Source organism: Chaetura pelagica, unplaced genomic scaffold (genome assembly GCF_000747805.2).
Source record: "Chaetura pelagica isolate M959 unplaced genomic scaffold, ChaPel_1.0 scaffold17, whole genome shotgun sequence".
NCBI lineage: Eukaryota > Metazoa > Chordata > Aves > Apodiformes > Apodidae > Chaetura > Chaetura pelagica.
This window is the reverse complement of record NW_009970726.1, coordinates 9,661,570-9,689,348: the sequence shown is the minus strand read 5'-3', so window position 1 is coordinate 9,689,348 and position 27,779 is coordinate 9,661,570. Positions and strand designations below refer to the sequence as shown.

General features: G+C 36.4%; 1 protein-coding gene across 1 annotated transcript in view; it reads left to right on the top strand.

Annotated features, from left to right (window-relative positions):
• The first annotated feature begins 8,871 nt into the window (after positions 1–8,871).
• Positions 8,872–27,779, top strand: part of WDR37 (WD repeat domain 37) — a 31,274-nt gene continuing 12,366 nt past the window's right edge. Inside the window, exons 1-10 of the mRNA XM_010007000.1 lie at positions 8,872–9,009; positions 12,432–12,528; positions 13,790–13,885; positions 14,029–14,093; positions 18,414–18,549; positions 19,915–19,986; positions 21,335–21,379; positions 22,741–22,817; positions 24,142–24,379; positions 24,908–25,049. Coding sequence (XP_010005302.1) covers positions 8,872–9,009; positions 12,432–12,528; positions 13,790–13,885; positions 14,029–14,093; positions 18,414–18,549; positions 19,915–19,986; positions 21,335–21,379; positions 22,741–22,817; positions 24,142–24,379; positions 24,908–25,049 — 1,106 coding nt within the window. The remainder of the gene's footprint in view (positions 9,010–12,431; positions 12,529–13,789; positions 13,886–14,028; positions 14,094–18,413; positions 18,550–19,914; positions 19,987–21,334; positions 21,380–22,740; positions 22,818–24,141; positions 24,380–24,907; positions 25,050–27,779) is intronic.

The following is a 27,779-nucleotide window of genomic DNA, read 5'->3' as shown; positions in this document are numbered from 1 at the left end:
ATTATTACTTCTGGGTTTTGTTTTTTTTCGCTTCCAGCCTGAAGCTGTAGGGGTGGTTCCAGGTCTGCAGGCAGTGAAACCCAGGGTGCCCGCTGAGGAGGCTCAGCTCCCTAACCTTGTTTTTGCTACCGCATATCTTAAGGGCCAAGCCAAGTGTGGTACCTCATTAGTTTACAGATTGAGTTCAGATCCCCGTGACATGTGTACAAATGAAGTGAAAATTAAACACTCAGTTTCCCTGAAGTGAGGCACAACTGCATGAGGAAGGGAAGTGCTATTTGTGGTGGGACAAGGTGGATTTAGGCTTTGGAGGATGACTTGGAACTGTCTGAGATGGGTGAAAGTTAGGTCTATAAAGAACTATTTGCAGTATCTCTCTCTTTTCCTGAACTACAACAGTGAAAACAAATTTGAGGGAAGACATAATATGTTCATTGTATTCAGAGGTTGAGTAGAAGGAAATTAAATAAAAAGATAGTGTCTGTGCAAAGATGAGAAAAACAACAGTTCAAAGACATCTTGGTGTTTGCAAGAAAAACTACTGATGTTTTCATCCCTCTTGTTACATCTTCCAGCTTGTCAGAGTTTGTTTTGTTGTAGTGTTTTAAAGTATATTTCCTGTAACAGTAATTCATGGAAGATTTATGTAAAGAACTGGTGGAACAGCTTCTTTGAAGTGATTCAGTGTCATTGAGTACACCTTGAAATTACACAAATGTTTATTGTTCAGGCACCCATTTTGCAACTCCACAGCAGTGTGTTTCTCTTTGAGCAAATTTCTGAATCTGTTTTCCAAGAAAGTCTGCTGTTGGTATTTCTTATGTGATATTTTTGAAAGCTAGCTGGTAACCTCAATAATCCTTGAGTATGTTTTCTAATGAGTAGTTTACATTAGATAAAATCTTGTGTGTCAGCCCCAACATGTAATACTTTCAAATGTAGCTTTGTGTGTTGTAGACCTAAACAATTATTTTAAGAAAATGTCCCTGCACCAAACATTAGAATTTAAGGTAGAGACCACTGTAGTGTGGATTGTTGTTTTGTTGTGGTGGGTTTTTTGTGGTGGTGTTGTTGTTTTGTTGTTGGTGTGTGTGGTGGGTTTTTTTGCTTATGTTTGTTTTGTTTTCTTCAGTGCCAGTTGTTTATATGTACATTTGTCCCTAAACTAGGTATATCAAGTTAAATCTAAAGGTACCTCTTGTAGATGTGCTCTTCCACCATCTTTCTTCTAAATTCAGAACTTGTTTTTAAAATAAACAGTCTCTTGTATGGGCTGCAGTGCTTGAGAATCTTAGTACAGTCATAGAAGAAATATTGTGAGTGTGATGATAGTGTCTTAAAAGAAGCTTTACTTCTACAAAATCCAGAAATGGTAAGTCAGAACTACTATGTTTCAGGTAAGGAGAAGTCAAGTGGTATAGCCTTTTGTACATTTGAGATGAGATTTGGATCGTTTTATGTAGTGGAATTTTTAAGTCTTGGAGCTGATGAGACTAGTAGCTTGGCTTGTGAGGTGAAGGCCATGCTTGTCCTGGAAGCCACTGCTTCCAACTTCTGTGGGGGGAAAGTTTGTTACTACTCCATGTGTGACTGGTGAGGAATTGACAGGAATTAAGGTGATCTCATTACAAACTAGAATTATTTGTATTTTCTCATTGTTCAGTAATACTGACTGACTATTTTGAGCATGTCTTAGTGTGTCAAGATGAAAGGACTGGGTACTTGCAGTGCTCTTACACATGCTGCTGGAAGATCTGGTAGTTACCTTTGGTAGGCTGTATGAGGAAATGCTTCAAGAATGTGCTGTACAAAGGATATTTATTGGTCCTTCAGAAAAGCTTGCTAAATGTATTATAGTTAGTGTCAGAGTTACTTGCCTTTGTTGATGTCTTAAGCAGTAAAAGATTCTGATTTATTAATGAGTAATATATTCCCAAGTGAAGAGCATTAGAGGCCACTCTGTTGCATAAAAGCATAACATCAATTTATCTAGTAAATTGTTATATTGTACATCGATAATGAGTACCTAAATATTGTTTGTTTAGAGACTATCATAGTAGAATTCTGGCCTCTGAATGTGGTGCAGTGCTTTCTTAAACAAATACTTGGTTAAACCACCTTTGCTCTTGAACTTAGCATTCCTCACCCTCAGGTCTTGTATTTGTGTACCTGTGCGTGCATGTAGACTAATTCTAAGCTATTAGGGATTTACTAATACAGGAATGGGAGATACAATGTCTGTGAAGCAGCTGAGGAAATAAAGTAGCTTTCAAACATACTTTAGGATTTAACCAGCAGTAAGATAGCAGGACCTGATGCTGTTTGTTGAATGCTTCAATAAAGTCAGCTAATCAATACCTATAAATAAAACAAGTACTATATGTGCTTATAGGTAACAAAGTAGTGTTAAATGTAAGATGATTGTGTACCTTGTGCTGTTTAAGCTAGTTGTAACAGTGAGTACACTCAGCAAGCATAGGTGATGCAGATGACCAGGGAAAGTTTTATGCTTTCAGGATATCAGCAATTTCACTTATTAAGTCTTGGTGTGATGATTATTAGTGGACCCAGGCAGGTTTCTTCTATGTTTAATTAAAAAAAAAAAAATAATCCAAGCTTGATAATTGCTATATATATTAGTTTGAATAAGTCTGCATGGTTGACAGTGTAATTTCTTGTCTAATAGGCTGTTAGGCAGGCTAGATCTGTACTGCATTTTGGTGTGATTGCAGTATTTGCTGACAAAGTTGAATTAGCAAGATCAAAGCTTGCTAGCGGTAAAACTAGGTTAGCTTATGCTTCAGTCTTGCTGTTAGAAGCTTGCTCAGAGTAGATACTCGCTAATGTGTTAAAGCTTTTGTCATTGATTTCCAGTTGTATAACATACCTAAAATTCATTGGTGCAGCTTTTTTACTATGCCTTCTGTTGAAGGGAGGTTGTCACCTTTTCAGTGATGGATGCTTTCCCTGTTTAGATTTTGAGGAACATCCAGTTTTGTTTGAAAGCATACTGTACTAAATTTAGAAAAAAATATTATTGTAACCCTCAGTTGGATTTCATGAGGTTGGAGCACACTTATTAGTGGTCCTAGCATCATCTGTGATGATCTGGAATGGTTTTGTTTCCTAAATATTTATCAATCAAATTAGTAGTCTTACAAAGAAGTCTATTTAGCTTGATCTTTCTCAGTGTGGCATATTCTTGGAGTTTGCTTTGAATTAATGGGCTTGAATGTACAGCATCCTTGAAACAAACTGTTCACTGAAGATCTCAAAATTGAAGTTTTATTCCTTTAAATGGGATTTTTTTGCATATTAATAAAGAATGTAGTGGCATACTTTGATACTTACATTCCCAATGCTGTCAAACCGAGTTACCTGAAATTGAGAACTTAATAACTGTAATAAGTTCCCTCTCTTTCCCCCTTTCCCTCCCCACTTTGTGAAAATACAAAAACCAAAAACCCAACATATGAATTGGCATCTCTTTATCTTAAAGTTTTAATACTGCACAGGACAATAATGACTGTTGAAAAAAACCTTTGCTTCTCCTGTTGTATATGCTAAAATTTTGTTGCAAGTCGTAAATCATATTTGACAGTGAGAGACCTGGATAACACACAAAGACAACAACATTTTTTCCAGGTTGTGTTGTTGTTTGGTTTGCTTTTTTTTTTTTCCTCCAACTGATCCTTTTCTAAACAGTAAGTATCACTGTTGCTAAACTCCAAACAAAATGGAACAGGGAGATCTTGGGTAAGAGATGTTGCTGAAACTTCCTTATGCTTTCCCTTTCCAACTTGTGTGTTGTCTTGAATGGACAAAAAAGGAAATGCAAAACCGCAGCCACCCTGTCTGTGCTCTGACAGTTCTCCAAACAGATTTTCTTCTGCCTTCAGCAGCATGCGTAGCCCAGGAATTCTTTCCTTTCAGTAGTCTGCTTGTTGTGTGTTCAAGTGTAGAAGTAGGAGGCAAGTAGAATTGGTTGGTTGCTGCAGTGAATTTTTAAGTCCAGCAAGACTAGTGTGTGCCCTGTTGGTGCCATATCTCTATTGTTGCTGAATAAAACAGTAACTGATTACACACCTGCTCTTTACTGTTACTCTGATGCAGTATTCCCTGAGACATCTGTTACAGAGAAGTAGGTGGCAGAACTTTAATTTAACACACTGAAAATATGCTGAGTTTAATTAAACAGCATAACTGAAATACCGAGGTATCTTTGCATTCAGAACGTAGTAATCACCTATGGTCTAGATGTTTTCTAGGACACGTTTTCCTCCCCTACTTCTGCAGATTGACTGTCAGAAACTCATTGGTACTGTTCTCTGGGGACTGCGACAGATCACTGTGTGAAGAACACTGCAAACTTAGCATTTTCCTAAATGATTGAGCAGAAAGCTGAAGGTCTCCTCAATTTAAGTAATACAGTAGTTGTGAACTGCCACTCTTGTTGGAATATACTAACACAACACTTATTTTGGAAGCACTTTAGTTCAGCTTTTTTTACTCTTGATTGTTTTTAGCTTTTGTGAATTGAGCTTCATTTGGTTCAGGAAGCAAGAGTCTCATACTTCATAGTGATTTTGCATCCCACTTGTAGAGTTACTAGGTATAAGGGCAGTGAATGTAGTGAATGGATCTTTTCAGAAACTGTGTATAACACTGAAAAGTTATGATTAACTGTATCTGATTAACAATATATAATGGGTTGTTTTGAAGCTTACAATGTTTGACTGTGATTTGGTGCTTAACCTTGACCTGTTGATGTTTTCCCTCACCCTGTTTTCCTTGTGTGGTGTGTTCTAACTGCAAAAGTTGCAGAAATTTGAAAGACTTTGACTGGTTTGTATACTACTGACTGTTTTACTAATCAATATTTAATATGGTTTTCATAGGATATGTAACATGACACTGATATTCTGGACAGGTAATTTTCACTGTTTGAAAACCTTACATAATAAGGGGAATCAGGTAATTGCTAGAAATGAGCACCTTATTTATTTTAGTAGCATCATATTGCCAAGGATCTGTTTTGTGGAGTTCACTCATGAAAAACCTGTAAATTGTTACTGTTACAATTAACATCAAGATAGTTCTGAAATTGTCAAAGTGAAGTTAATATTTAAAGGGACACTGTCATTTTTAAAAATGCAATTTACATCCTGGTTCTAAAAACTCTTTAATGATTGTTCCCTTACTGAAAGTTTATGAGGCTATTTGGTGGAATTCAGAATAATATTAAAGGCAGTGAAGCTAGTCCCCTTCAGCTACTCCTTCCTAACCTCTGTATGCACATGCCTGCTTCTTGCCTCTTTGGTTGCAGCTTTGCTATGGCTGTGTGCACCCTCTTGCAGAGCCTGGGGAGGAGCCTGCATGCTTGCTCTCTCCAGAACAGTGCATGAGTGATGTGGTCATGCCGGTGCATGAGGAGAGTGCAGTTACTGGCAATGACGCTGGCTGCAGGTGAAATGCTGCTACCAAGTAGATACTGTTATGGGAGGTGTTTCATACCTGGTCTTTTGTGTTTGCTTACGAGCTGTGAAAGTAGAAACTTCTGTTTAGTTGACGTGAGAACTTCACTGTGTAAAAATGTAATCTCATGCATTTGACTGTGTCCCTTTAAATTTCACATACTAGAATGTATAGCTGCCAAATCTGTGCATACTGATACTGAGGGGTGCATCTGATTCACCTAAGGGAAGGGATGACATCCAGAGGGGCCTTGACAGGCTTGAGGAGTGGGCCCATGCCAACCTCATGAAATTCAGCAAGGCAAAGTGCAAGGTCCTGCACCTTGGGCTGGGGATACCCCCAATATTGATACAGACTGGGGGAAGAATGAATTGAGATCAGGTCTGTAGAGGAGGACCTGGGGATACTTAGGGGTGAAAAATCAGACAGGAGGTAGCAATGTGTCCTTGCAGCTGAGAAAGCCAGTTGTATGCAGTTGAAGCCAATGGTACAAGAAAGACATGGACATGTTAGAGCAGGTCCAGAGGAGAGCCATGAAAATGATCAGATGGCTGCAAAACCTCTCCTGTGAAGAGAGACCGAGAGAGTTGGGATTATTTAGCCTGGAAAATAAGAGCCTCTGGGAAGAAGTTATTGTGGCCTTTCAATACATAAAGAGGATTTAGATGAAGTATGGAGAGAGACTTTCTACCAGGGCCTATAGTGACAGGACAAAAGGTAGTGGTTTAAAAATGAAAGAGGATAATTTTACATTAGATATAAGGAATAATTTTAACGAAAATGGTGGGGAATCACTGGAATAGTTGCCCAGAGAGGTGGGAGATGCCCCATCCCTGGGAACATCCAAGATCATGCTGGATGGGGCTCTGAGAGACCTGATCTAGTTGAAGATGTCCCTGCTTATTGCAGGAGGGTTGGACTAGATGACCTGTAAAAGGCTCTTGCAATCCAAACCATTCTATGAAGCAATGCAGGAAAGTGTGTTTCTTGGTAAAGTCCTTTAAAGAAGAAGTAGCTTGGCAGCAGAAAGCAGGTGGAAGTTAACATAATTAAAGCAATGCCTGGTAAGGCATAAACCATATTGACATCTCTCTGTAGAGCTACAGCTCAGGAGCTAAATCTGTTAGGAATATATTATATTTTCGGAATATATAATATTATATTTTAGGAATATATTATATATTTTTTTTTCCATAGATCTTGAGTGAAACAGTGTTAACTGGTTGATGTGGTAATATGTAACTGTATGTATAGATAAAAAACTTTAACATGTCTTTGTATGTGCATGTAGAGTTTGGTGCTTTGGGCCTTAAAAATAATTAGAACACTGCAGAAACCAGTAAACTGAAAGCCATTGGAAGAGTGGTTCCCAAGGGTGATAGGAAGGAGGGTGGAAAAGAAGAGAATGTTCATGTGTTTGGGATCTGATCATACTTTGAAAAGAAACAGAAATGAGATAAGCACTGAAAACCTGCCCGTAGTTGTTGACTGTATGTCTGGGAATATAAAGATACTTAGCAAAGCCCAGACAATAGACAATAACTTGTTTATGGGATGGGCTTTTTATAATTTCAGTCCTGTTTCCTGTGGCAGAGGAATGTTGCCATAGTGGAAAAAAAAAAGAAACCTAAGTCAGATAAGAAACTACCCAATGCTAGGTAGTTCTCTCTCTTCTTTCTTCTTTAATTTGTGAGAATAGCTGATTAGTTACTACTGATTAATCACACATAAAAAGCTCTGATGGGATTAGGTGCCGGGGAGGACTGTGCAGAGTCCAGAGGAAATGCAAAAAAAAAATAAAAAAAAAATTCAGTGCAGTACAAGATACTGGTGCAACCTGAATTTTATTTTAGATTCACTGTGGAATTGGTGTCAGGTTACTGGAACTCAGGTGTTCCAAAAGCAATTAAAACACCAGATTTTTTAATGAGAAAATTTGAGGCCAGAAGGGCACAAAACCTTAACTAAATCTAGTCCTATTTTGATACAAATTTAAATATATTTTTGTATTCTCATTTTGTGATATAAAAATGAAAGCAAATTCAAAGCTGTTTTTATTACTGGTGCATACCATGTTTTTAGTAAGCTGTACTTTTCCTTGGCTTTATGAATATGTTAAAAACCTGAACAAAACATGTCAAAACCATCAAACTGGTTAATGCCTAGACTTGTTAATTGTGATGGTGCTCATTCCTAGCTTGAGATCTAGTGTGTTGGCAGATCTTAAATTGGAAGTGGCCCTGGGTTTGGTTTAATTTTTCTCTTGATGAGCTTATTTAAAAGGAAGCTCAGTTGCCTTGTTAGCTTTGCCAGCTCTGCTCTCCTATCTCTCTGCAGACTGTTGCAGCTATTTTAAGTTGTAATTGTTGTCTCAGAAATCATGTATGCTGGAGAATGAATTTTTATTTTGCCATCAATGTTAATGATTAAAAAATTTTGAGTAATCAATCTTAAAACATCTGAAATGTTAAACTGGTACCCCATGAAACTAAAAATAATTTCTGTTGAAAATCAGGTTTAATTAAAAATGCATAATTAAATGTTTGTAAAAAAATAAGATTTTGACAGTAAAGAACATATTCACCATGTTTATGCAAGAAATCAAACAATTTGATTTTTCTTAAACACGGGAAAGCAGTAGATCATGCATGGTAATATTAATTGGTGATACTGTCAGGTGTTTTTAAGGATATTTAACTACATATTTGACTTCAACAAGCTTATAAAAATTAACAGCAACAACAGCCTGGTAAGTCAGGTGCACTTCCACTCTTCTCGTAAGTTCATGGACACTTTTTGTGCCCAAGAAAGTGAAACTGTGGGCTGTCAAAAATGGTGGAAAGTATGTAATTAAAATAAATTTCTACGTATGTGTAAACAAGCACATCTATTAAACGTTGTATACTAACACCTAATTTTGCATAATTTTTAACCTGACAGTGTCCCTAAATTACCATGCCTTTTTGCTTTTGTTTTCCAGCTGGGTTTTAATTTTGCATGCGTTTCAGTGAAATATAGTATGCATAATAGTTGTTTCCTGGAAGCATTTTGGGGCTGTCTCTGCTAGTGTTCTCCAAAATGAGTAAGGTATTTATTTTCCTTTTGTGGAGGTTTGTTAGCTAATGAATAAGTAATGCAAAAGTGATTTCACTTTATGTATATGCATAGATGTTTTTGAACTAAATGTTGTTTGAAGAGTACCTGTAAGTAATAGGGATCCCTTCATTTTAATGACACCCCAAACAACTCAGAAATTAATTAGAACTAAATATTTCTATTTTGAAGAAAAAAAACAACCAACAAAAATTCTTGTTAGCTTGGCAAAGCAATTTGTAAAGTGTGATACTTGTCCTTAGTTTATCATAGGACCCTCCGTGAAGCTGTTTTTTTGAAGTAATGCCAATAGAAAGTGGAAGTTGTGCATCTGCTCGCCAAGCAAAGCAGAAACGTAAATCACACAGTCTTTCAATCCGAAGAACCAACAGTTCCGAGCAAGAACGGGCAGGACTGCAGAGAGACATGTTGGAAGGGCAGGTAAGATGACATACTGCTGCTTAGGTAACTTCCATAACATTTTTATGATTCAGGTCCTATAAAGACTTGTGGAGCTTTTGTCTGGCTTTTGTGTATTCTTACAGGAATGATAATACCATGAAGAATCACAAAGAAGTAGCCTAATTATTTAGATGCACCTTCCCTCCCCGCAGTTGAAGATCAATTCTTGATTTCATCAGTTTGAATTGGGAATAATAGTAACTCAGGAATAGGAGTAAACCAAAATATGTTAGTGAAACTCTGACAGTGAATGTATTAGTGGGAATGCTATTCTGCATTCCTTTCCATAAAGTAAACAAATAGTGTCAGCTTGCTAAAGGCATATGCTTAACTTCAGTTTTTGTTTGTTTGTTTTTTTCTTTCTAATTTGGGTCAAATGAAGGGGTGATTGTTTGTGTATTAAGCTTCAGAGAAAGAATAAAAATCACAAACTTCTCTAATTTTCTTAGTCATGTTAGTCAGTGTAGTGAATGCCATCTGAGGCCATTTTAACAATATTGAGATTAACTGTAGGTAAGACTCCTGAACACCTAAGGGAGTGTTTGAAGTAATGCTGCCAAAGATAAGCAAGGATCAGTTTGAAAACTGTTGTCAAATTGACTACATTTTGTTCATGCGGGACTGGCAAAGATGATGCAACAGTCACAGCCTTTGGGAAAGAACTGAAGGGTGGCTGAGAGCTCGAGGCATGTTATCACTTCTCTGCAGTAAAACAAGATTTTAAACTGTTTTAGGATTTGTTTCAAGCTCTGTAAGTGTATTATGCTGTCATATTTACATGTTTGATGTTTAATTTTATTTAATTTTGTGGACCTTTAACCTTGAAGAAACAGCGGTAGATTCTAACAAGTAGACAGTATTAATGTCCCTTCACAGTGAGGCAGTAAACTGCGTAAGATCTAGATAAGTACTTTTGCAGATAAAGAGATAACATTGCATAGTATTTTAATAAGTTAATTTAAATCTGACTTTAAAGAGAGCAAAGGAAGTGGTGGATGCTGTTCTAGTTACTTTAGAACAAGTTTAGATTTGCTTATGCTTTCAGGCTCCGAGAATTGGATTGAAAATCTTGATTACATCTCCTTTCCTGTTTTGAAAGTAATAGAAAAGTTTCTTTCACAACATTGTTGTGTGGAATTATTGGGTAATTGAACCCAATAGTAAAAAATAATTATTCTAATTTTCGTGTATTACTTAGTAGTATTTAATTTGTACAGTGTTCCTGTTTAATCAGTTTTGTTTCAAGTCAGTTTTAATCGGGATCTGTTTCATGTTCTGATTGACTGTGAATGCATGAACAAGTGTGTTGCCTCAAGGGAGAGGCAGTGAAGATGCCAAAAGGAATATCCTAGTGGGGCATAAGGAGCATAGGACCACTTCTTTCAGCATGATGCGTGTTTCTGTCAGCTTAAAGTAGCTGTGAAACTGGTATGAAACTGAATTATGCACACAGCAGATATCCTCTGTGTCATGGCTGTTAGTGGTTCTTCTTGCTCTTCTTTAAATTGATGTTCAGAAATAACTTATAAAATCGGGATCATTATAGGCCATTTTAATTATTTCTGAAGACAATAATCTTGTCTATGTGAACATAAACATGAGTGAGATTAATTTCTGATTGTTTAGATGCTGATTTGGTGGGAAGGTGTGTGCTGCCCTCTGATGGCTAGTATGCACAGGCTTCCCTAATTGAATCAGTTTTTTTATATGAATGAAACCAATTTCTTTTGCTTTAGGTTTGCTGGAAGACTTAAGTACAAAATAAGCTATAGTCATCCTTAAACTTGCATTGAATAATGAAGTTCACTTGGATTTGAGTAGTGTCCTGTGCTAGCGTTTGTACTGCTGTTCTAGTAATGCTTCTTCTGTACTTCTAGACCTGAAATAGTGCTTTGTGCTGTGGCAGAAGCTGACTCAATTTTCCTTTTTTGCTCATAGCTGATGATTTCAAGATTTTGAAATTACATACTTTTGCTTGGTTTAAAAAAAGTAGATATTGCTGTTAGGCACATGTCCTGTATATTTGATAGATGAACATTGATATCTTAATAATATGGCATGCATGATACCATAATCATTTCACTTCAAAATTTGGTAACTTGTTTCCTCGCGTAGATATTTCTTAGTTTTTGAATGCAGCTTCGTTATTTACAGATTTGTCCAGTAATAAGATGTTGTTGTACTGAATTCTGAGTTGACTGATTATATATGCTACAAAGGAATAGTTGATCTTTTTGTTGTTAGGTTAAGGCTCACTTAAGTGGAATACTTACTAAAAAGTTTATAGCTGGCTACCTAGATAAATAATAAGTGCAGTAAGCCAATTTACAGATTGTGGTCCATCAGCAACTGAAGAATAGAACAGGTTTAGTAGAAATTATTTACATAGTGAGCAAGGATGATTCATCCTTTAATCCATACTAGAGTGGATTAGTTGATTATAGTTATTAGAGTAATGACTGTAGTTTCTCCTTTCTAATTTAATGTTTTTTAGTAGTACACTGTGCTTTACATTTTAAGATGTTTGTTAGTACTGGGTTCTAAGTGTACTGCAGTCCGTTGCCTCCTGCTTTACTCAATGCTCAACACTGATAACAGAATTGTTGATACAGTGAGAATCTTGCTTCCCAGCAGAAATTGGTCCTTCCTTGCTTTGGATATGGTATGCATTTATTCAGGGAAAATGTAGTTTTCTGTTTTATAGGCAGATGAAGAAAATTTAATTTAACTTGCCGACATAAACTTATGGTCAAGCTGTGTATTGAGCTCAGATCATATAGATCCTGTCTTAGTGGTTCTATTAAATTCATGTTTTTGTGCCTCAGAATTGGTATGTTGATTACAATGAAAAAAAAAATCAGCCCTCCTCTGTGAACTTGCTTCAAAATACTTTTTGTGAAGATACGATGTTTGAATAATATCTGGGGAGGGAATGATTAGAAGTTGCAGTTTCCTTCATTCTTCATTCTGGTTAGTGAAAAAAATGGGTCAATGTTAAAAATATGTTTAAAAGGTTAGTTTGTCTCAAGCTTTGGTAATAAGGTGCTTTGTAGTGACAACTTCCTAACCTAGTGAATTTCTGAACTAACTTTGTTAACCAAAGGTATTTGTTCTTCTTTAACTTGAACCTTGACATTGTATATAGATATTTTTCTACCTTTTTTCTTTAATTATCTTTAAAAAACAAAAAAAGAAAAATGTGATTTCAATTCTGTCCCTTGAAATATAAAAAGTTTGCAAAATGAATAATTTTATGATGCACAGTGCTTTTTGTTTTGTGTTCTACACTAGTAGTAGTTTTAATTTTCTTCCTTGCAGGGTGATAGAACTGTTAAAATCAGCTTAAGATTGAAGGTAAACTATATGAAGAAAAATTTAAACCCCAACATTTTACTTTCTAGGATTCTAAACTACCATCTTCTGTACGCAATACACTCCTTGAACTTTTTGGACAAATAGAGCGGGAGTTTGAAAACCTGTATATTGAAAATTTAGAATGTGAGTATCTCTTTTTTTCCAGCAATTTATGAATTGTTTGGATTTGGAATATAGTAGTGCTAATTCAGACACTTGGCTACTGTATTGTAATTATCATAGCTTTTCTGTGAGTGTAAGAATTACTTTGAACTTGTAGCTGAAGATGAGGCTTGTACCTTTTCAGAAAAATCACTTTCTTAGTTCTTTGACACAAGTAGTGAGAACTGATGTGTGTCATCTTCCTTTCACTCTTGAGCGAAGAAGGTGAAGTTGGCTGGCAGCAAGAAAAGTAGGGATTTCCACACATGCCTCCTCTCCCCCCCCAGCTTCAGAAACTTGGAGTGAGTGACTTTTTTAAAGAAGTCCTCAGAATCTGTGGAAAGACAGAGCTAGACATATTCTTAAAAACAGCGAAAAAGCAAATCTTAATAAGAATTCACCTGAGGAGAACAGTTAAGAGTATCAGCCAAGATTTTGAGAAAAAGATGCCCTATAAATAACTGAAATTTTTCTTTATAAAATCAAGTTTTATTCTGAAATCCAAGTTGAGCAATTTTGAAGCAGCCCAGCCACTGGAAATAACTTACAAGTACCTGACTTGTTTTAGCTGTGCCATCACTGTTTTGTGTTGAAATAGCACTGGTGAGAGTTATAAGTAATTGACAGAAAAGTATATTCTTGTTACAAATACATGCTTTGTCTTATGTGCAATGAAAATATTTTGAGTCTATTTAGTGTGTCTGAAACATATTAATGTAAAATGTATACATAATTCTTCATCTGTAATGTATTTCAAAGTCTTAAAATTTGCTTCACTACCTTTCTTACCAAAACTCTTAGCAGTAGACAGGCTTTCAGGGGACAATACTATTACGTGATTAATAAAATATTTGTCAAGAAATTACTTACTAATTCTGTGGCTGAAATATATATGATGATGCAGGTTTTCTGTTTTCCTGTTGAATTTGATTGAATCAGGTGTGGCGTGTATTTCATAGAAGCTGTTTTGTTAATCCTTAGCCACATTTATTAGGAAAAGTAACAGTGATTAGAAGCTACTAATACTTTCCCTGGAACCTAGGTCAGGGTTGATCTACAGAAAATTCAGCATGAGTCTGATATCTTGGTGAGACCTGCTTTTATAAAATCACAGTTGATCTTTTCCTGTCCTTAACATAAAACAGATTACCCACTAACTATAACAATTCTTAAATAGTATGTTACTTATGTTGTTAATGATACTCATTTTTTTTATATTAATGTGAATTTTTGTTATTGTTAGTACGTAGAGAGATTGATACACTGAATGAGCGTTTAGCAGGTGAAGGACAGACAGTTGATGGAGCTGAACTGAGCAAAGGACAGCTGAAAGCAAAAGGTAAGAAAACCACAAAGAATCCTGAACTAGAGTTTTTGAATTTACTTTTTGTGTACTTTTCTGGCTAAAACTTAGAGCCAGTTACTTATACAAATAAGCTAATGTTGTATTTGAAATGTCTTCTTTTGAATTTGTCTCAACAGCCAGTCATAGTACCAGTCAGCTTTCTCAGAAATTAAAGACAACTTACAAGGCATCTACTAGCAAGGTATGAAGCAAATTAAGCCTCTACTCATCCATGTGTAGATAGTGTGGTTGTCTTTAAGTTGTAAATTGTGGTTTCTTGAAGCTGAGTAGTGCTGTTCTTTGAGAAAACCTGCCTCATGAGGAACACTATCTTTATCTTGGATTAATCCATCACGCGTTACTTCAACCACACTGTATTACATTTTCCCAATAATTGCTACTTTTTTAAAATAATGAATGTTGGAGGGGAAGACAATGTGTGCACGTGTGTGTACCTGCGATTAGTCTTGTAAAGAGAACTAAAGAAATTAAATTTCTTGAAGGAAATAGAGAACTTAGTAGGTAGTGAATTTCTAAATAAAGATTTGTGTGTTGCAGTTGCAGTGGAGTTTTAAGTGAGCATCAATGTGTGTACTCTTAGGGGTTTTGTGGATTGTTAAAATTACATTTTTTAGCTGTGAGACTGGAACAGCTTGTTCCTTTTATCTTGCAAGCCTTGCGAATTAGTAGCTGGGGATCGTTTTTCCCTGTTCCCTTGGCACAGTCACCTTTTCTGATGTTTTTTGTTTTGCACATTGCATTGGTCTGGTATTTTTGTTTTTCACTCTCCTCTTTCAGTCTTCACAGGGAGTTTATTTGCTGCTCTTTTTGCCATGTCTTAGGATAATTTCATGATACATTTTTACAGGTAAATGAAATGTGAGAAAAGCACAGTGGGGTCTGGTATGTGAACCAGCTATGTAAGATCCTCTGTGGTCACCTGTATAGCAGGCTAATGTGTGGCTATGGAATGGCTGTAGGTTTCTTGGAAATCCTATCTGTTAAGTAGTCTGAAAGTTGAAGAGTAAAAATAGTGTGGTTGCAGTTAGAGTTCCCTAACACACTGTCTGGGAAAATGAGATTTGAAGAGTTTTAGGAGTTGTGCACCTTTGAAATTCTAATGCCTATATATTTTATAGGCATTGAATGAGCAATGCTGTTCTCCAAAAACATGGTGTGTTCCAAACTCAGTGCAGGAGTGGATCATGAGTTTTCAACCCATCATCCTTTATACTGTTACTGTATGCCTGATTAAAAACTTGTCAGAAGTTTGTTTTGATGTGGTTTTTTTTTCCAAGTTTTTGTTTTTCCCTGTGGGTAAGTAGAAGAGTCTTTAATTTTACAAACTGATTGTTTTGTGTCATTGCACACAATTACTTTTTTCTGATTGCCAACCTGTACTATTTGTTCTGAAAAGAGCTTTCAATATTTGCTAGTTTTAATGAGAAGACTGGCACTTGACTGCTTTAACATTGTTAAAATATGCTAAAACTAAAGCAATGTGTTAATTTTCTTGGGGAAAATGCTGAGGTAAACATTCTTAATTCAGGTCCTTCATAGAAATTTTCCTTCCCTGGAAATTTTTAATCCCTCAGCTGAGTTAGGAGCTTCTATATTAAGTTGGCAAATCTTATATTGGAAAATGATGCTTTTAACAACAGGGGTTATCCACCAGTGTCCAAATCCTGAAGAGAAAGTAGACTTAGTGCTTGTTATTCTAAATATATATATTTTTTTATGTTAATGGACAAGATCCTGTAATTTAACTGCAGTTGTTTGTAGATGCGGGAGTCGCTATGTGAAATTCAGGTTTTATGACAAGTTGTTACTGGTGTTGTTGACAGTCCCTGGCAATGACAATTGCAAAGACATCAGGAAAATATTAACAGTTTATGCAGAATCCTAAAGTAAAGTGAAATGATACAACCTGCTGCAGTATAAACTAACTTCCAGGATCTCTGATTCTTTTGTATCAGGAAGAGGACTCTTAAAGGAAGGTATTTCTTCATCCAGCAGTTAAGGGAATACAACTTTTTGGAAGATGTAGTTTTTTACTTTCCTGTTTAATGTTACTCCATAGGAAATTCTGTTCATCAGTCACAGTGTAATGCTGCTGGACCGGTCCTGAGTTGACCAAGTTTTCATTCTTATTTCTAATGTGTCCTGTCCTCTTAAGAGACACTTTTAGTGTGTTTCAATTCACTTGCCATGCAGTTGTTTCAATTTGTATTCAGTTTCAATTGTTTACATGGCATATAATTGTTTCTGTATTAACAAATTTCCCTGCAGAGGGAAGTACATGAAACTGTGGTTTTATAAAAGAGGACAGACTAAGCTGGAACACAGTCAAGATGCAATTGGCTGCTTATTTGCATTTGTATATGATAAATCTGAGATCTGCTGAAGTGACTTTAAAAACACTGCAATGCAGAGGCCTCTTTTTAGCAAGCTGCATGTTATTTAAGTATTTCCTTTCCTTTTTGGAAAAATGTTTATGTATTGTTAAAGAACCAGGGAGTAATCAAGGCACTATTACCGTTATATGAAGGTGAGGGACAACAAGAAAGAAATAAAGAAGAAGAAAAAAATGTGTAGAAAAAGTGTTAAATGTGTGTATGTGGGTGTTTAGTGTTAGATAATGTTTTCCAACTCTTATCTTTTGTGTGTTAATTCAAGAATGCTGATACTCCAAAAGCAGTTTCACAGCCTTCCCATTAAATGGTCAATGAAACCACTGTCCAGCAGTTCTGTAAAATCTGTGCATGCTTTTCTCCTAGATAACCTTTGCATGGGGATTTGACACAACATTAGACAGAACGCAAATGTAGTTTGAATATGGGGTTGAGTGTTGAAAAACTTCAGGTTTGGAATTTGAGCTGAGTGCTCTATTAGTCCTTAACTGTTTACTTAATTCTCCTGTTCCACTTCTCAAGCATGACTCTTTAGTTTTAGGACTATATTAAGTGTGAAAGTTGCATCTGTAGGATTGTATCCAAAGCCTATGAAACTCTCCAGTGTGGTTGAACGAATACTATTTACCATTAACCCATTTGATTTTCAATGCAGTCTTAATATTTTTTCTTTATTCTACTGTGAAACTGAAATGCGTATTAGCTGTTAATTTGGGATTCAAACAGGATATTATAAGTTCATCATTGGAAAGTTGACATGCTCAGGATTTTGAATACTCTTGCAGATATTATTTTTAAAAACAATTTTGGAAGTAATTATTTTTCATGACATACTTAAGACCTTTTTTGATAAAAAAAAACTAACAGGGTTTTAACCTTAGTTTATTGTATTTGAAATGTAGACCTAATTAATTTCCTAACTTTTATGAAGCTGTGGATAAGTCTTAATGTGATTTGTGTTGAAACATTTAAAGGTTTTGACTTAGCTGGTCAGATAGATACCTGCCCATAATTGCATGCAGAAGAAAACACTGATAAATCAAAGTCATATTTTTGTTTCAGTTTTAACAAAGCTTTTCAGACAGTCTTTCTCAACACAGAATTATGACCTTCAAGACTTGCGGGTAAAAGTAGAGTGTTTTTAAAGGTGGTTTTGCTCTTATTGAAGTAATTTTTCACTGCTTCTTATTTTAGTTGTCTCTGGAAGTATTACAGAGAGACAGTTTTTTAAAAGTATTTCACACTGCTTTCATCTGAAAAGGTGCAACTCCTTTTTGTAGATATTTAGTGTTTTCAGCCTTCCTGTACTATAGTGGCATTTTTGGTAACATGGGTTACCATTTTTGCTAGACTTGTTCCTTTTATTTGGTATTACTTATGCACATACTAATTTGTGTTTAATGAGTCTTCTCTGTTTTCCTCTAACAGTATTGACTTTGAGGAAATGTGCTTATCAAATGCTTAGATGAGTTTGACATATCTTCAAAAAAAGTTTTATTGCACCAATAAATGGGCATATGCTCTTGGTTTAATGTTTGATTTGATTAGCTTTTTGCAGTTTTGAAGAAAAACAGAAGTGTTTTTTAAATGGGAATGTTTCTAGATTTTGCTAGAATTATTAGTAGTACATTTTTTCAAAGACATTACACTGGATTGCATAAATAATCTTTTTACATTATCAGATGTATCCTTCTTTGGGAATAGGCAAGGAAAGTTCTTGGGGTATTTTATGTTTTGTTTGAAAATTAGTCCTTTACCAAAACCAGATGGGAAGTGCACACTGTACAACTCATTACTCCAATGAGGTTGTGTTATTGTAGTACAGAGTAGTTTATCTTGCCTTTTGTAAAAAGGGGGGGACGAGTACTAAAAAAGAAAAGAAAAAAAAAAAAAAAAAAAAAAAAAAAAAAAAAAAAAAAAAGAGAAACAAGTAATTGAGGTGCATTTGCATCCAAACTCACTTTCCAACCATCAAATGTCAAATCCTGACAGTCCTGAACTGTCAGAACACTGAAGGAACCATTATGAAAAAGTTAGTATCTATTTGTATTTGTGAGATACTTAATGTTGGTCAATATGGAAAAAAAATGTTGGTCTTTCTGCTATTTCAGATTGTATCCAGTTTTAAAACCACAACATCAAGGGCAATCTGTCAACTGGTAAAGGAGTATGTTGGCCACAGGGATGGTATTTGGGATGTCAGTGTGGCGAAAACTCAACCAGTGGTGTTGGGAACTGCATCTGCTGGTAAAGTTTTGTGTTGCTTGAATCTTTAGAAAATTCTGGTTTAGTCCCTAAACTATATCAAATGTAGATCAAAAGCATACAGGAATACTGAGCTCCACCACTGAGTTCCACATTGCATGAGTAGATTTAAAGAAGTTCAGTTGCCGAAAAATTCTTAAATTGCAGTTTCCTTGAAACGCATTTAACCTTTAGAAGGTTCAGCCATCCTTGTTGACCTTTTTAAAGTCTGTGCCAGTTAACTTCATGCAGGTCATGCTCTCCTTAGCCTCAGCTCTAGCCTGTTGGTTGGTGTTAACAGGCAGGTTGGGGAGCTGCATGGTGCTGTATAAAGAGATACCCACAGACTTTGTCATAGTATGTTTAGCCTTTGTTTTATAGAAGTCATAGACTTAGTCATAGTTTGCATATTCTTGTATTATTACAATCATCTGGCTTTTGTCTAAGGATGTAGGGTCAGCTAAAAAAATCTTAATTTTCAGTTCTCATTAATCTACTAGATGCCATCCTTCCTTCCCACTTGAGAGGAAAGCTGGTACTAATGAATAAGTCACTGTATCATTGAGGAGTGTGTGGTTTTGGAAAATTATTAGGGAAATAAACGATAACTAGTTAGAATTGGTCAGTTTGAAGTGACAGTGTTTTGAAGCTGGAACAGAATCTGAAGACACTGGATCAGAAACCTCAGTTTTACAAATTAAATTGTTACATTTGTATGGGTCCACTGGGGGGCATATTTCATCTTTGTGTGTGGTATCTTGTCTTTGTCCTGATTTAACTTGGAAACAGCCATTCTCCAATTTGGTGTTAAGGTTCTCTTCACTTACAAATGTTTATATAAATTCTTTCTTTTGGGGTGTGGCGGGGTAAAGGAATGGCGTTTGGAATGATTTCCTTTTAAGTTAGGTTTTTGTAGTGCTCTGCAGTGACCTATACACATTTGGGGCTTTTATACAGGAAGTAAATAGTTTGTGTGTAGAATTCTTGCTTGTAGTGACTGTCTGACTTTTTCAGTGCTGAATGTTTTCTGTATTCTTTCTGAATCTCGTGATACACAGTTGGAGCATTGTACACAAGTTAGAAAAAATATCAGAAGTAGAATTTGCCTTTCAGTGCTTACTGCAAATCAATCTTGGGACAGCACCTTTACTTTTTTGGGGGGGAGATGTGTTTTAAGTAGTAATGTTAGAAAGATTTTATATTTTATATATAAGCTGGTAATAAAGAGGATTGGGTCGGTTCTGCATTTGAAGTCTGTCTTGTATGGTATGCTGTACATTCAAACATTTTTTTTGTTTTTTGAAAGGGTTACAAGTGGAAAAAGATACATTTGTAACAATGTTTACAGCTACTTTTTAATCTTTGTAGATCACACTGCTTTGCTGTGGAGCATAGAAACAGGGAAGTGCCTTACCAAGTATGTAGGGCATGTCGGATCAGGTAAGATAAGGGTATGTTGTGAAAACTGGAAAAAGAATGTGTTCGGGAGGGAGAAATGTGTTTTGGACAACTACTAAAATGTTTATGGCAGTTTCACTTGCAGGTTTGCCAATACCATTAGCAAGTCAGTTGAGAAGATCCACTAGAGAATGTTTTGTCATACAATTCTTTCTTGCAGAGGTGTATTAAGACAGTTCCATAAATGCTAAACGAATAAACAAGTCCATACAAAGAAACGTAGAGGCACAGTTACGACACTCAGAAGCTAAATGTCAGAATGTGTTGAGGTCTTGATGCATATGCAGAACAAGAGAAGCTTATATAATAAGAAATTAGCTGTTTTGCAGGATCTGTGTTGTATTTGGGATTCAAGGTATGGATGCTGGGTGACCATCTATTTGCACTTCTTTGTTTAGTGTGATACCATGTATAATGTGTTGTACAGTATTTAAAAACTTGAAGACAGCTAATAATTTAAAACTATTTATTCCATATAGGCATTTGCCTTCCTCTATACCAGTAGAATATTTCAGAAACAGTGTCTTTAAAGCACTTCTTGGGTGGAGAGGTGCAGTGTAGTAAGTGTTTTTGATGTGAATATTAATTTTTGGTATCCAATTTGACAAGCACCTAATTTGCACCCTTCTGTCTCAAAATGGGTAACAATACAGGGTTTTGTAGACCAAAGGTGGAGAGGTTCCCCATAGCTTTGACTTGCTATTGAGAGTTCAGCACTTTGAGTGATCATAACCTGGAGTGTAGAGTCATGTGCCCAGAAAATGAGGGACACAGTTATTCACCTGGTGTGTTTGGTTAAGAAACTCAGCTGGCACATCACACGAACTTTGTGGCAAAGATCCAATTAGAATTAAATTCTCCAGAGAAAAATCTAATTTGTGTAATTAGGTTTTCAGGCATTTGTTCTTGCAATTTTACACAATGATCAGAAAGTTAATGGTCATACAGAGTAAGTTTTAATTATGTTAGAAATAGTTATGGATACTTAAATTCTCTTTGTGGAAGTCCAGGGCATTATAAAAATTATTTTTTTTTTTTTTAAATGTGGCTTGTTTATTCCTTTATAACATGAAGCACTTGTACTTGATTTGGCAAATAACTTGCTAGAAAATATGTAGTACAGTCAATTATAGCTGGTTTCCTTGATATTACATAGGTTTATATATTAAAATAAAATACCACTGTGTTTTATCTCACCTGAGAAATTTCTATTTTACAAAAAATTACTGAAAGCTGAATACTTCCTGATTTTTCAATACTTTCAATGATAAAGTAGTGTGAAGTACTTACTTTAGTACACTAGCTTACAACTTTACTTTGTTTTATACAGTAAATTCCATCAAGTTTCATCCAACTGAGCAAGTGGCTCTTACAGGTATGTACTGTTTTTTCATATATTGAGTGTATTAATCATAACGGAAAAACAGGTGTAAATTGCTAGCATTGTTGATATAATTTTTTTTATATTTTAAGCCATAGCAAATGAGAGCTAAATCTTTCCATCTGTGTTTGTCGTATCATTGTCATTAGTGCTTGTCTGCTCCAAAACAAACACTTGGAGTCATGCATCTTAACCCTTTTGAAATACTTGTTATTGCATCATAGAATGGTTTGGGTTGGAAGGGACCTTAAAGATCGTTTAGTTCCATCTCCCTGTGTGAGCAGGGACACTTCCCACTAGGTCAGGTTGCTCAAAGCCCTATCCAACCTGGCCTTGAACACCTCCTGGAAGGGGTCATCCACAGCTTCCCTGGGCAACATTTCCAGCAGTAAGGGGAAATAATGTTGTGGAGTGTGCAGAAAAAAGAGCTCAAAAATATGACAGTGTAAAGGTGTTTGCAAGACTTAGAATATTATCAGTAGTGCTTCAGATTTGAAAACTGATGTAACTGTGGTTCATATGGTCCAGCAATTAGGGCACATACTTTGGGATTAAAGAAATCTGGGTTAAATTTACTGGTATTGGTAAGTCATTGTAAAATGAATATAGTTATTTTTGAGGTTAGAAATTAAAATAGAGATTCTTTCTTAATCTACAGTGACTACTTTAAAGGAAAGTAGGGAGTAGAATGCCTTCTATCTAGGGTAACAGGGATTAGTTCAGCTGTTTGTATTTTCCTGCGGTGGTATGCCAACTTCAGTCAATGTTTCAATACCATCAACAATGTTGCTGTCTAAACTGACTTATAAAAACCAAACCAACCAGACAAAGCAGCCCATAGCTAGATCATTGTTGTTCTGCTATTTTTCTGCAAAATATTTCCATTGAAAGTTTTTGTGTGTCCTGTTCTTTGGTGTCACTTGATGAATTTGCAGTTGATTAAAATAAAAAACTTTCTTCCCTCCTCTAGAATATTGTCATCAGAAATCATACAAGGTTGATGACCTAAACGATAGCACCTGTTCATGTATTAGATGCCTTCTTTGAGTGTTACATGTTAGGACAGCAGTGATATTTGTTCTGATGTGTAGTATTAAGTGGGTATTTTCACTGTAGAAATTATTAATTTAGTAGCTACTTACATTTTGCATAACAAGTTATGTTGTTATCAGGATTGAAGCAAGGAGAGCAACTGTTGATGTTGAGACTTGCTTACCAAAGAGGTTGCAATGGTGTCAGCTAAAAATGCATGCAACTTGGACAGTATTGCAAATGTAATGTTAAAGCTTGTTTTTATTGTCCATGGAAATGCTTTTATTTATTCTTTCTCTTTTTCCCTTCTTCCCCTTCTGCAGCATCTGGAGACCAGACAGCTCACATCTGGAGGTACATAGTACAGTTGCCTACACCTCAGCCAACTGCAGACTGCAATGTAAGCAATCAACTTACTGCAGCTGAAGTAATTGCACAGCAATTTCATCAGATACAGGTTTTCTGATAAGACTGAATGTGAAATTTATACATAATTAAAAAATTACATGATTTCTGGATTGTGAAAGGTGGGGTTTTAAGGTTTTAGTTTGACAGATATATTTCAGGCTTTCTTTCAACATAAACTCACTTCATGTTTTCAAAGGTTTATGGTGCAGAATAGAATATGCAGCTGTAAGTGCATTAATTGACTTTTTGTTCAAGGTAATAAACATGTAAGTAAATGAACTGTCAAGTAATTTATTTTAATAAATAAAAAATGAAATTCTTTTAAAACTAGCTGAAATATTGTAGCTTAATATACTGAAGCACCTGTTGCTATGAATTGAAAACTGATGGTAAAGACTTGTACTTTTGGCATTTGTTTAATTGTACTTTTACATTTTATTTCTAATCAACCCTTGCCAGTACTTATCATAGTCATAGTTTTCCTCAGGCTTTTTTTTGTCAGTGTTTACTGTTGATTTTCAAATATTGTATTTTACTTAAAAGCATGCTTACTAAATTGTGAAGACAAACATAGTTTATAGTTTGAGCTTCTCAGTAAGCTGAGTAGGGGCAAGAGATGGCTGTATAATACAAGATAGCTTTCTGAGTCGGAATTGTTTGATTCAGTTTATTTGATTTGGCATTTCCATTTTGAAAGAGCAGTACAAATGTTGTCTTTTTCACATCCAAATGTCATGAAAGAAAAGTGTATTTGTCTTATGTAAATGAAATAGGGTTAGAGATTATTGCATCATGGGTAGCCAAATAATTTCTTTTGCATCCAGTTTACATCAGCACTGTGTGATGACTGTGCATTGACCAAAAGATAAATATTGATGTAGTAATTTTGATTCTAATGGATAAAAATATCTCAGTAATTATCTTCCAAAGATTAAAGTAGTCAGTTTCCTGTTAGATGCTTCCTACTTGTAAAAATGTAAAGGGAAAAAGTCTCTTGATACATGTGCTGCAGTGAAACTCAAGGGGGATGTCAGTAATACTGTGAAACACAGTAAGGGGAATATAAAAGACTTAACAGATAGTCCAGTGGACATATATTTGGAGCTAAATAGTTTGAAACAAATTTTAAAAATGAAGTAGTTATTAAAACTGCATTTAACTACTGGTGGTACTCCTTCAACTTGAGTTTTTGATAGTGAATACCTGAATAGGCTAGATTCACATTAACAGGAGTGGGAAGTGTTTGTACTGTAAAATGGAATTTAGAGACATTCCTTCCCATTTATTCTAAGTCTTTTTTCTCTTGCATTTTATAGCAAATGTCTGGAGAAGATGAGGTTGAGGTCTCAGACAAAGATGAACCTGATGGAGATGGAGATGGTTCTACTGATTGTCCCACTGTCAGAGGCCCATTAACTTCACTCAAAAGCCATCAAGGAGTGGTCATAGCAGCCGACTGGCTGGTTGGGGGGAAGCAGGCTGTGACAGCATCATGGGATAGGACAGCCAATCTGTATGATGTAGAGACTTCCGAACTTGTCCATTCTCTTACAGGTATTTTTCGCTCACAAAAAGACAAATTGGTTTCTTTTTATATGTGGGATTATTTGTAGATGTAGAAACACTGGGAAAAGTAAGTTGTTTCTTTGGAGTATGATTTGAGTGTGTACAAGACTTGAGCTGCTGCTCAACATTGTAACGGTTTCTAAAATTCCAATCTTGTTATTTCTCTAAGCATAAATTTGTATTCTTTTAAGCTTGTGATATATCCTATCCTATGAAGTAGTTGTTTTTAGACTGAAAGTAGCTAAATTTCCATTCTTAAAAAATGCTTTTGCTGTGTTTATGATATATTAAGTAGCACTAATCTATTGGTGCCTAATAATGAAGTGAGTAGCAGGCTCTTTTGCTTTTAAATATAGTTCTAGACTTTTACAGCAGAATTAGAATTAGAATTCAGAGTTACTATTATTATTCTTTTACTGTTTGGGGAAAAAAAATCATCAGCATTTCATTCCAAGTGTATGTGGAAATGAAAAGTCTTATTTTCATTACCTTACATGTTCTCATCTGTGATTGTAGGACATGACCAAGAGCTAACACATTGTTGTACACATCCCACCCAACGTCTTGTGGTTACTTCATCACGCGATACAACCTTCCGTCTGTGGGATTTCAGAGATCCTTCTATCCATTCTGTGAATGTCTTTCAGGGCCACACAGAGTAAGTGACAGTTCCTTCACAGATTTTTACAAGTTCCAAAAGTATAAATGTATTCAGCTGCTAATCTGAACAAAACTATTCCTGTGCTCTTTTTGAGGTACTAAGTTAATTCCTCTGTTTTATGAGACTTGATTTTCACAGGGACCCTTAACTGTCCTCCTTCAAATGTAACACAGCAGTACTTAATTTCCAAAGCAGCAGCCAGGGCTCATGGTGTGATATTGATTATATGGTAAGTCTAGATAAAACTCCTTACAATTAGAGGTAATTTAAGATGTGAGGGTTGCTTTTCTGGCATTCCCTAGATCTGTAGTTTAGTGATATTGCTGTAATGCAGTTGATCAAGCAGATTACCTCTGCTTGTCATGATACTCAATGTGATATAAAGGTTAATTTTATGGAACCCCTGGAAAAAAAACCACAAAACAGGATTATTTTTTACTCTTTAAGCTAAAACTCCTAATTTGTACATAACGTAAGAAGTTAAAGTAAGGGCACTGATTACCATGTCCTGTCAAAACTGGTTTGGGTGTAATGTTATTTTAGCTTTAAATGTTAATGTTTAATGTTATTTTGGCTTTAAATTTTTACACTGGCTACTGTTGAATATAGGCAAATGTAGTAATGAAAATCTATGTTATGGTGTTGATTTACCTTTGTATTAATCAGGCTCTGATTAATGGAAAATGCAGGAGTCATTTTGAAATACTTTACCCAAGGAAGCACATCTAAGATTTTTGAATGTTTGAATTTCACTGTTTCAGAAACAAATTTCACCTCCCATCTTCAGAATAAAAGAAGATTGTTAGCCCTAGCTCAAAACAAACACTACAAATATTTTTCACATTTCTGGTTTTTGTTAGTTCATGTGTGTAGTTTGCTTTATGACTGAGTTTCAGTATCCACTTTCTCATTTTTCCAGCTTTTGGCTAACCTATATATAAGTAACCTCCTCCTTATTATCCCTTATCAGTAGCTTCCTGATAGAAGAGTAAGCTTCATTTTGTGGTTTGCATCTTAGACTTGTTTCATGCCATCATTTTTGTGCTCTTGTGTTGCTTTTTCTAGAACGACTCATGAAAGCTTTTGTGCCCATTGGTGCCTCTGTTTTCTTCTGAGCTCATTAATTGCTTTGTCCCAGGACATTTTTTCAGAGAAAGGAACACAGTTGACATTAGTGTTTTTCCATATGCATGCTGAGACCTGATGATGTTGGTCTGGGGTGATGGTGCATACTGTAGAAACTGTTAGCTGGTATTTTGGCCTCTGTCACTGGAACCTGTAAACTCTCAGGGAGTTTATTTTTTTTATGATTGGAATAGACCTTTAACAACCTCTTAGGCCACTCTTATTCCAGCTTTTAATTGTCTTCATATTTTTGTTTTGTCTGTTGTATCATCTGTCTCCGTTTCGTTCGTTGAATTTATGAATTCTTAGTATTGACACAAGCTTTTCACCAAAACCACTCTTAACTTCTAAGAGTCCCAAAATTGACCTGAGTGTTGAGTGGCTGAGGTTGTTCAGTTCTCCATTTTGTTGGAGAGGTGGTTCTGTTATGGAAGATGAGTATTTACTGAAGAATACAGTCAGGGGGGAGACAGGAGTTTGGTATTCTGCAGTCAAGGCATACTTTGAGGGATTTTATTTTTGGCCCACTGTTGTACTGCCTGTTGGCAAAACAGTTTTCAGTGATGCAATGCTATAGCAATATTTTCATGTTAAGCAGCATGGAAGGAACAGTTTTGTCTGTTGACTGGAAAATACGTGCACACATAAGACATTTTTTGGCTTTCCTCAATGTCTATTTGAATAATTTGCCAAGTTTTTAATATTTTAATAGGCTGTTGGCATCAGTTCTGTGAATTGGATATTACAGTCATTAACACTGATGATTTAAAGTCCTCAACCATAAGCTTTAACAGCCTCTTGCTAAATAGTACCTGATGCATAGCTGTCTAGAGCTCGTAGAGCAGCTGTTTTTTTCACTAGATCAACTCCTAATGCATTAAACCACTATAATTAGATGCCAGACATCTCAATCATGAGGCCAACATACAGCGTTTGTGTTGTAGCCCCCAAAATTTTCCTCCATCCCATTATCCCTTCTCACAACAGATCCAAACCATCACCGAATCCTTCAATGCTCAGAACTAAGTTTCACTCCCTCGCACCCTGCTTGGCGCTGCCTGCCACTCGCTTCTCTTCCGAATGCTGGAAAACTCCCGGAGGTGAGAGTTGTTCACTGCACCGAGGAGCTAAACCGGGGCCGGGCCGTCCCGTCCGGCGGAGCTAAACCGGGGCCGGCGGGACGGGGCCCGGGCCGCGTTGCCCCGCGGCGCCAGCAGGTGGCGCCATCGCCCCGCGCTCCGCATGGTCCCCCCAACGCGCACAGTGTGTGGGGGCTCTGGGGTCCGACCCTCAAATCGGGGCGGGGCAGGCGGTTTCTGCCTGGGGAAGCTGCGTCCGGCACGGGAATCCTGACCGAATCCTTCAATGCTCAGAACTAAGTTTCACTCCCTCGCACCCTGCTTGGCGCTGCCTGCCACTCGCTTCTCTTCCGAATGCTGGAAAACTCCCGGAGGTGAGAGTTGTTCACTGCACCGAGGAGCTAAACCGGGGCCGGGCCGTCCCGTCCGGCGGAGCTAAACCGGGGCCGGCGGGACGGGGCCCGGGCCGCGTTGCCCCGCGGCGCCAGCAGGTGGCGCCATCGCCCCGCGCTCCGCATGGTCC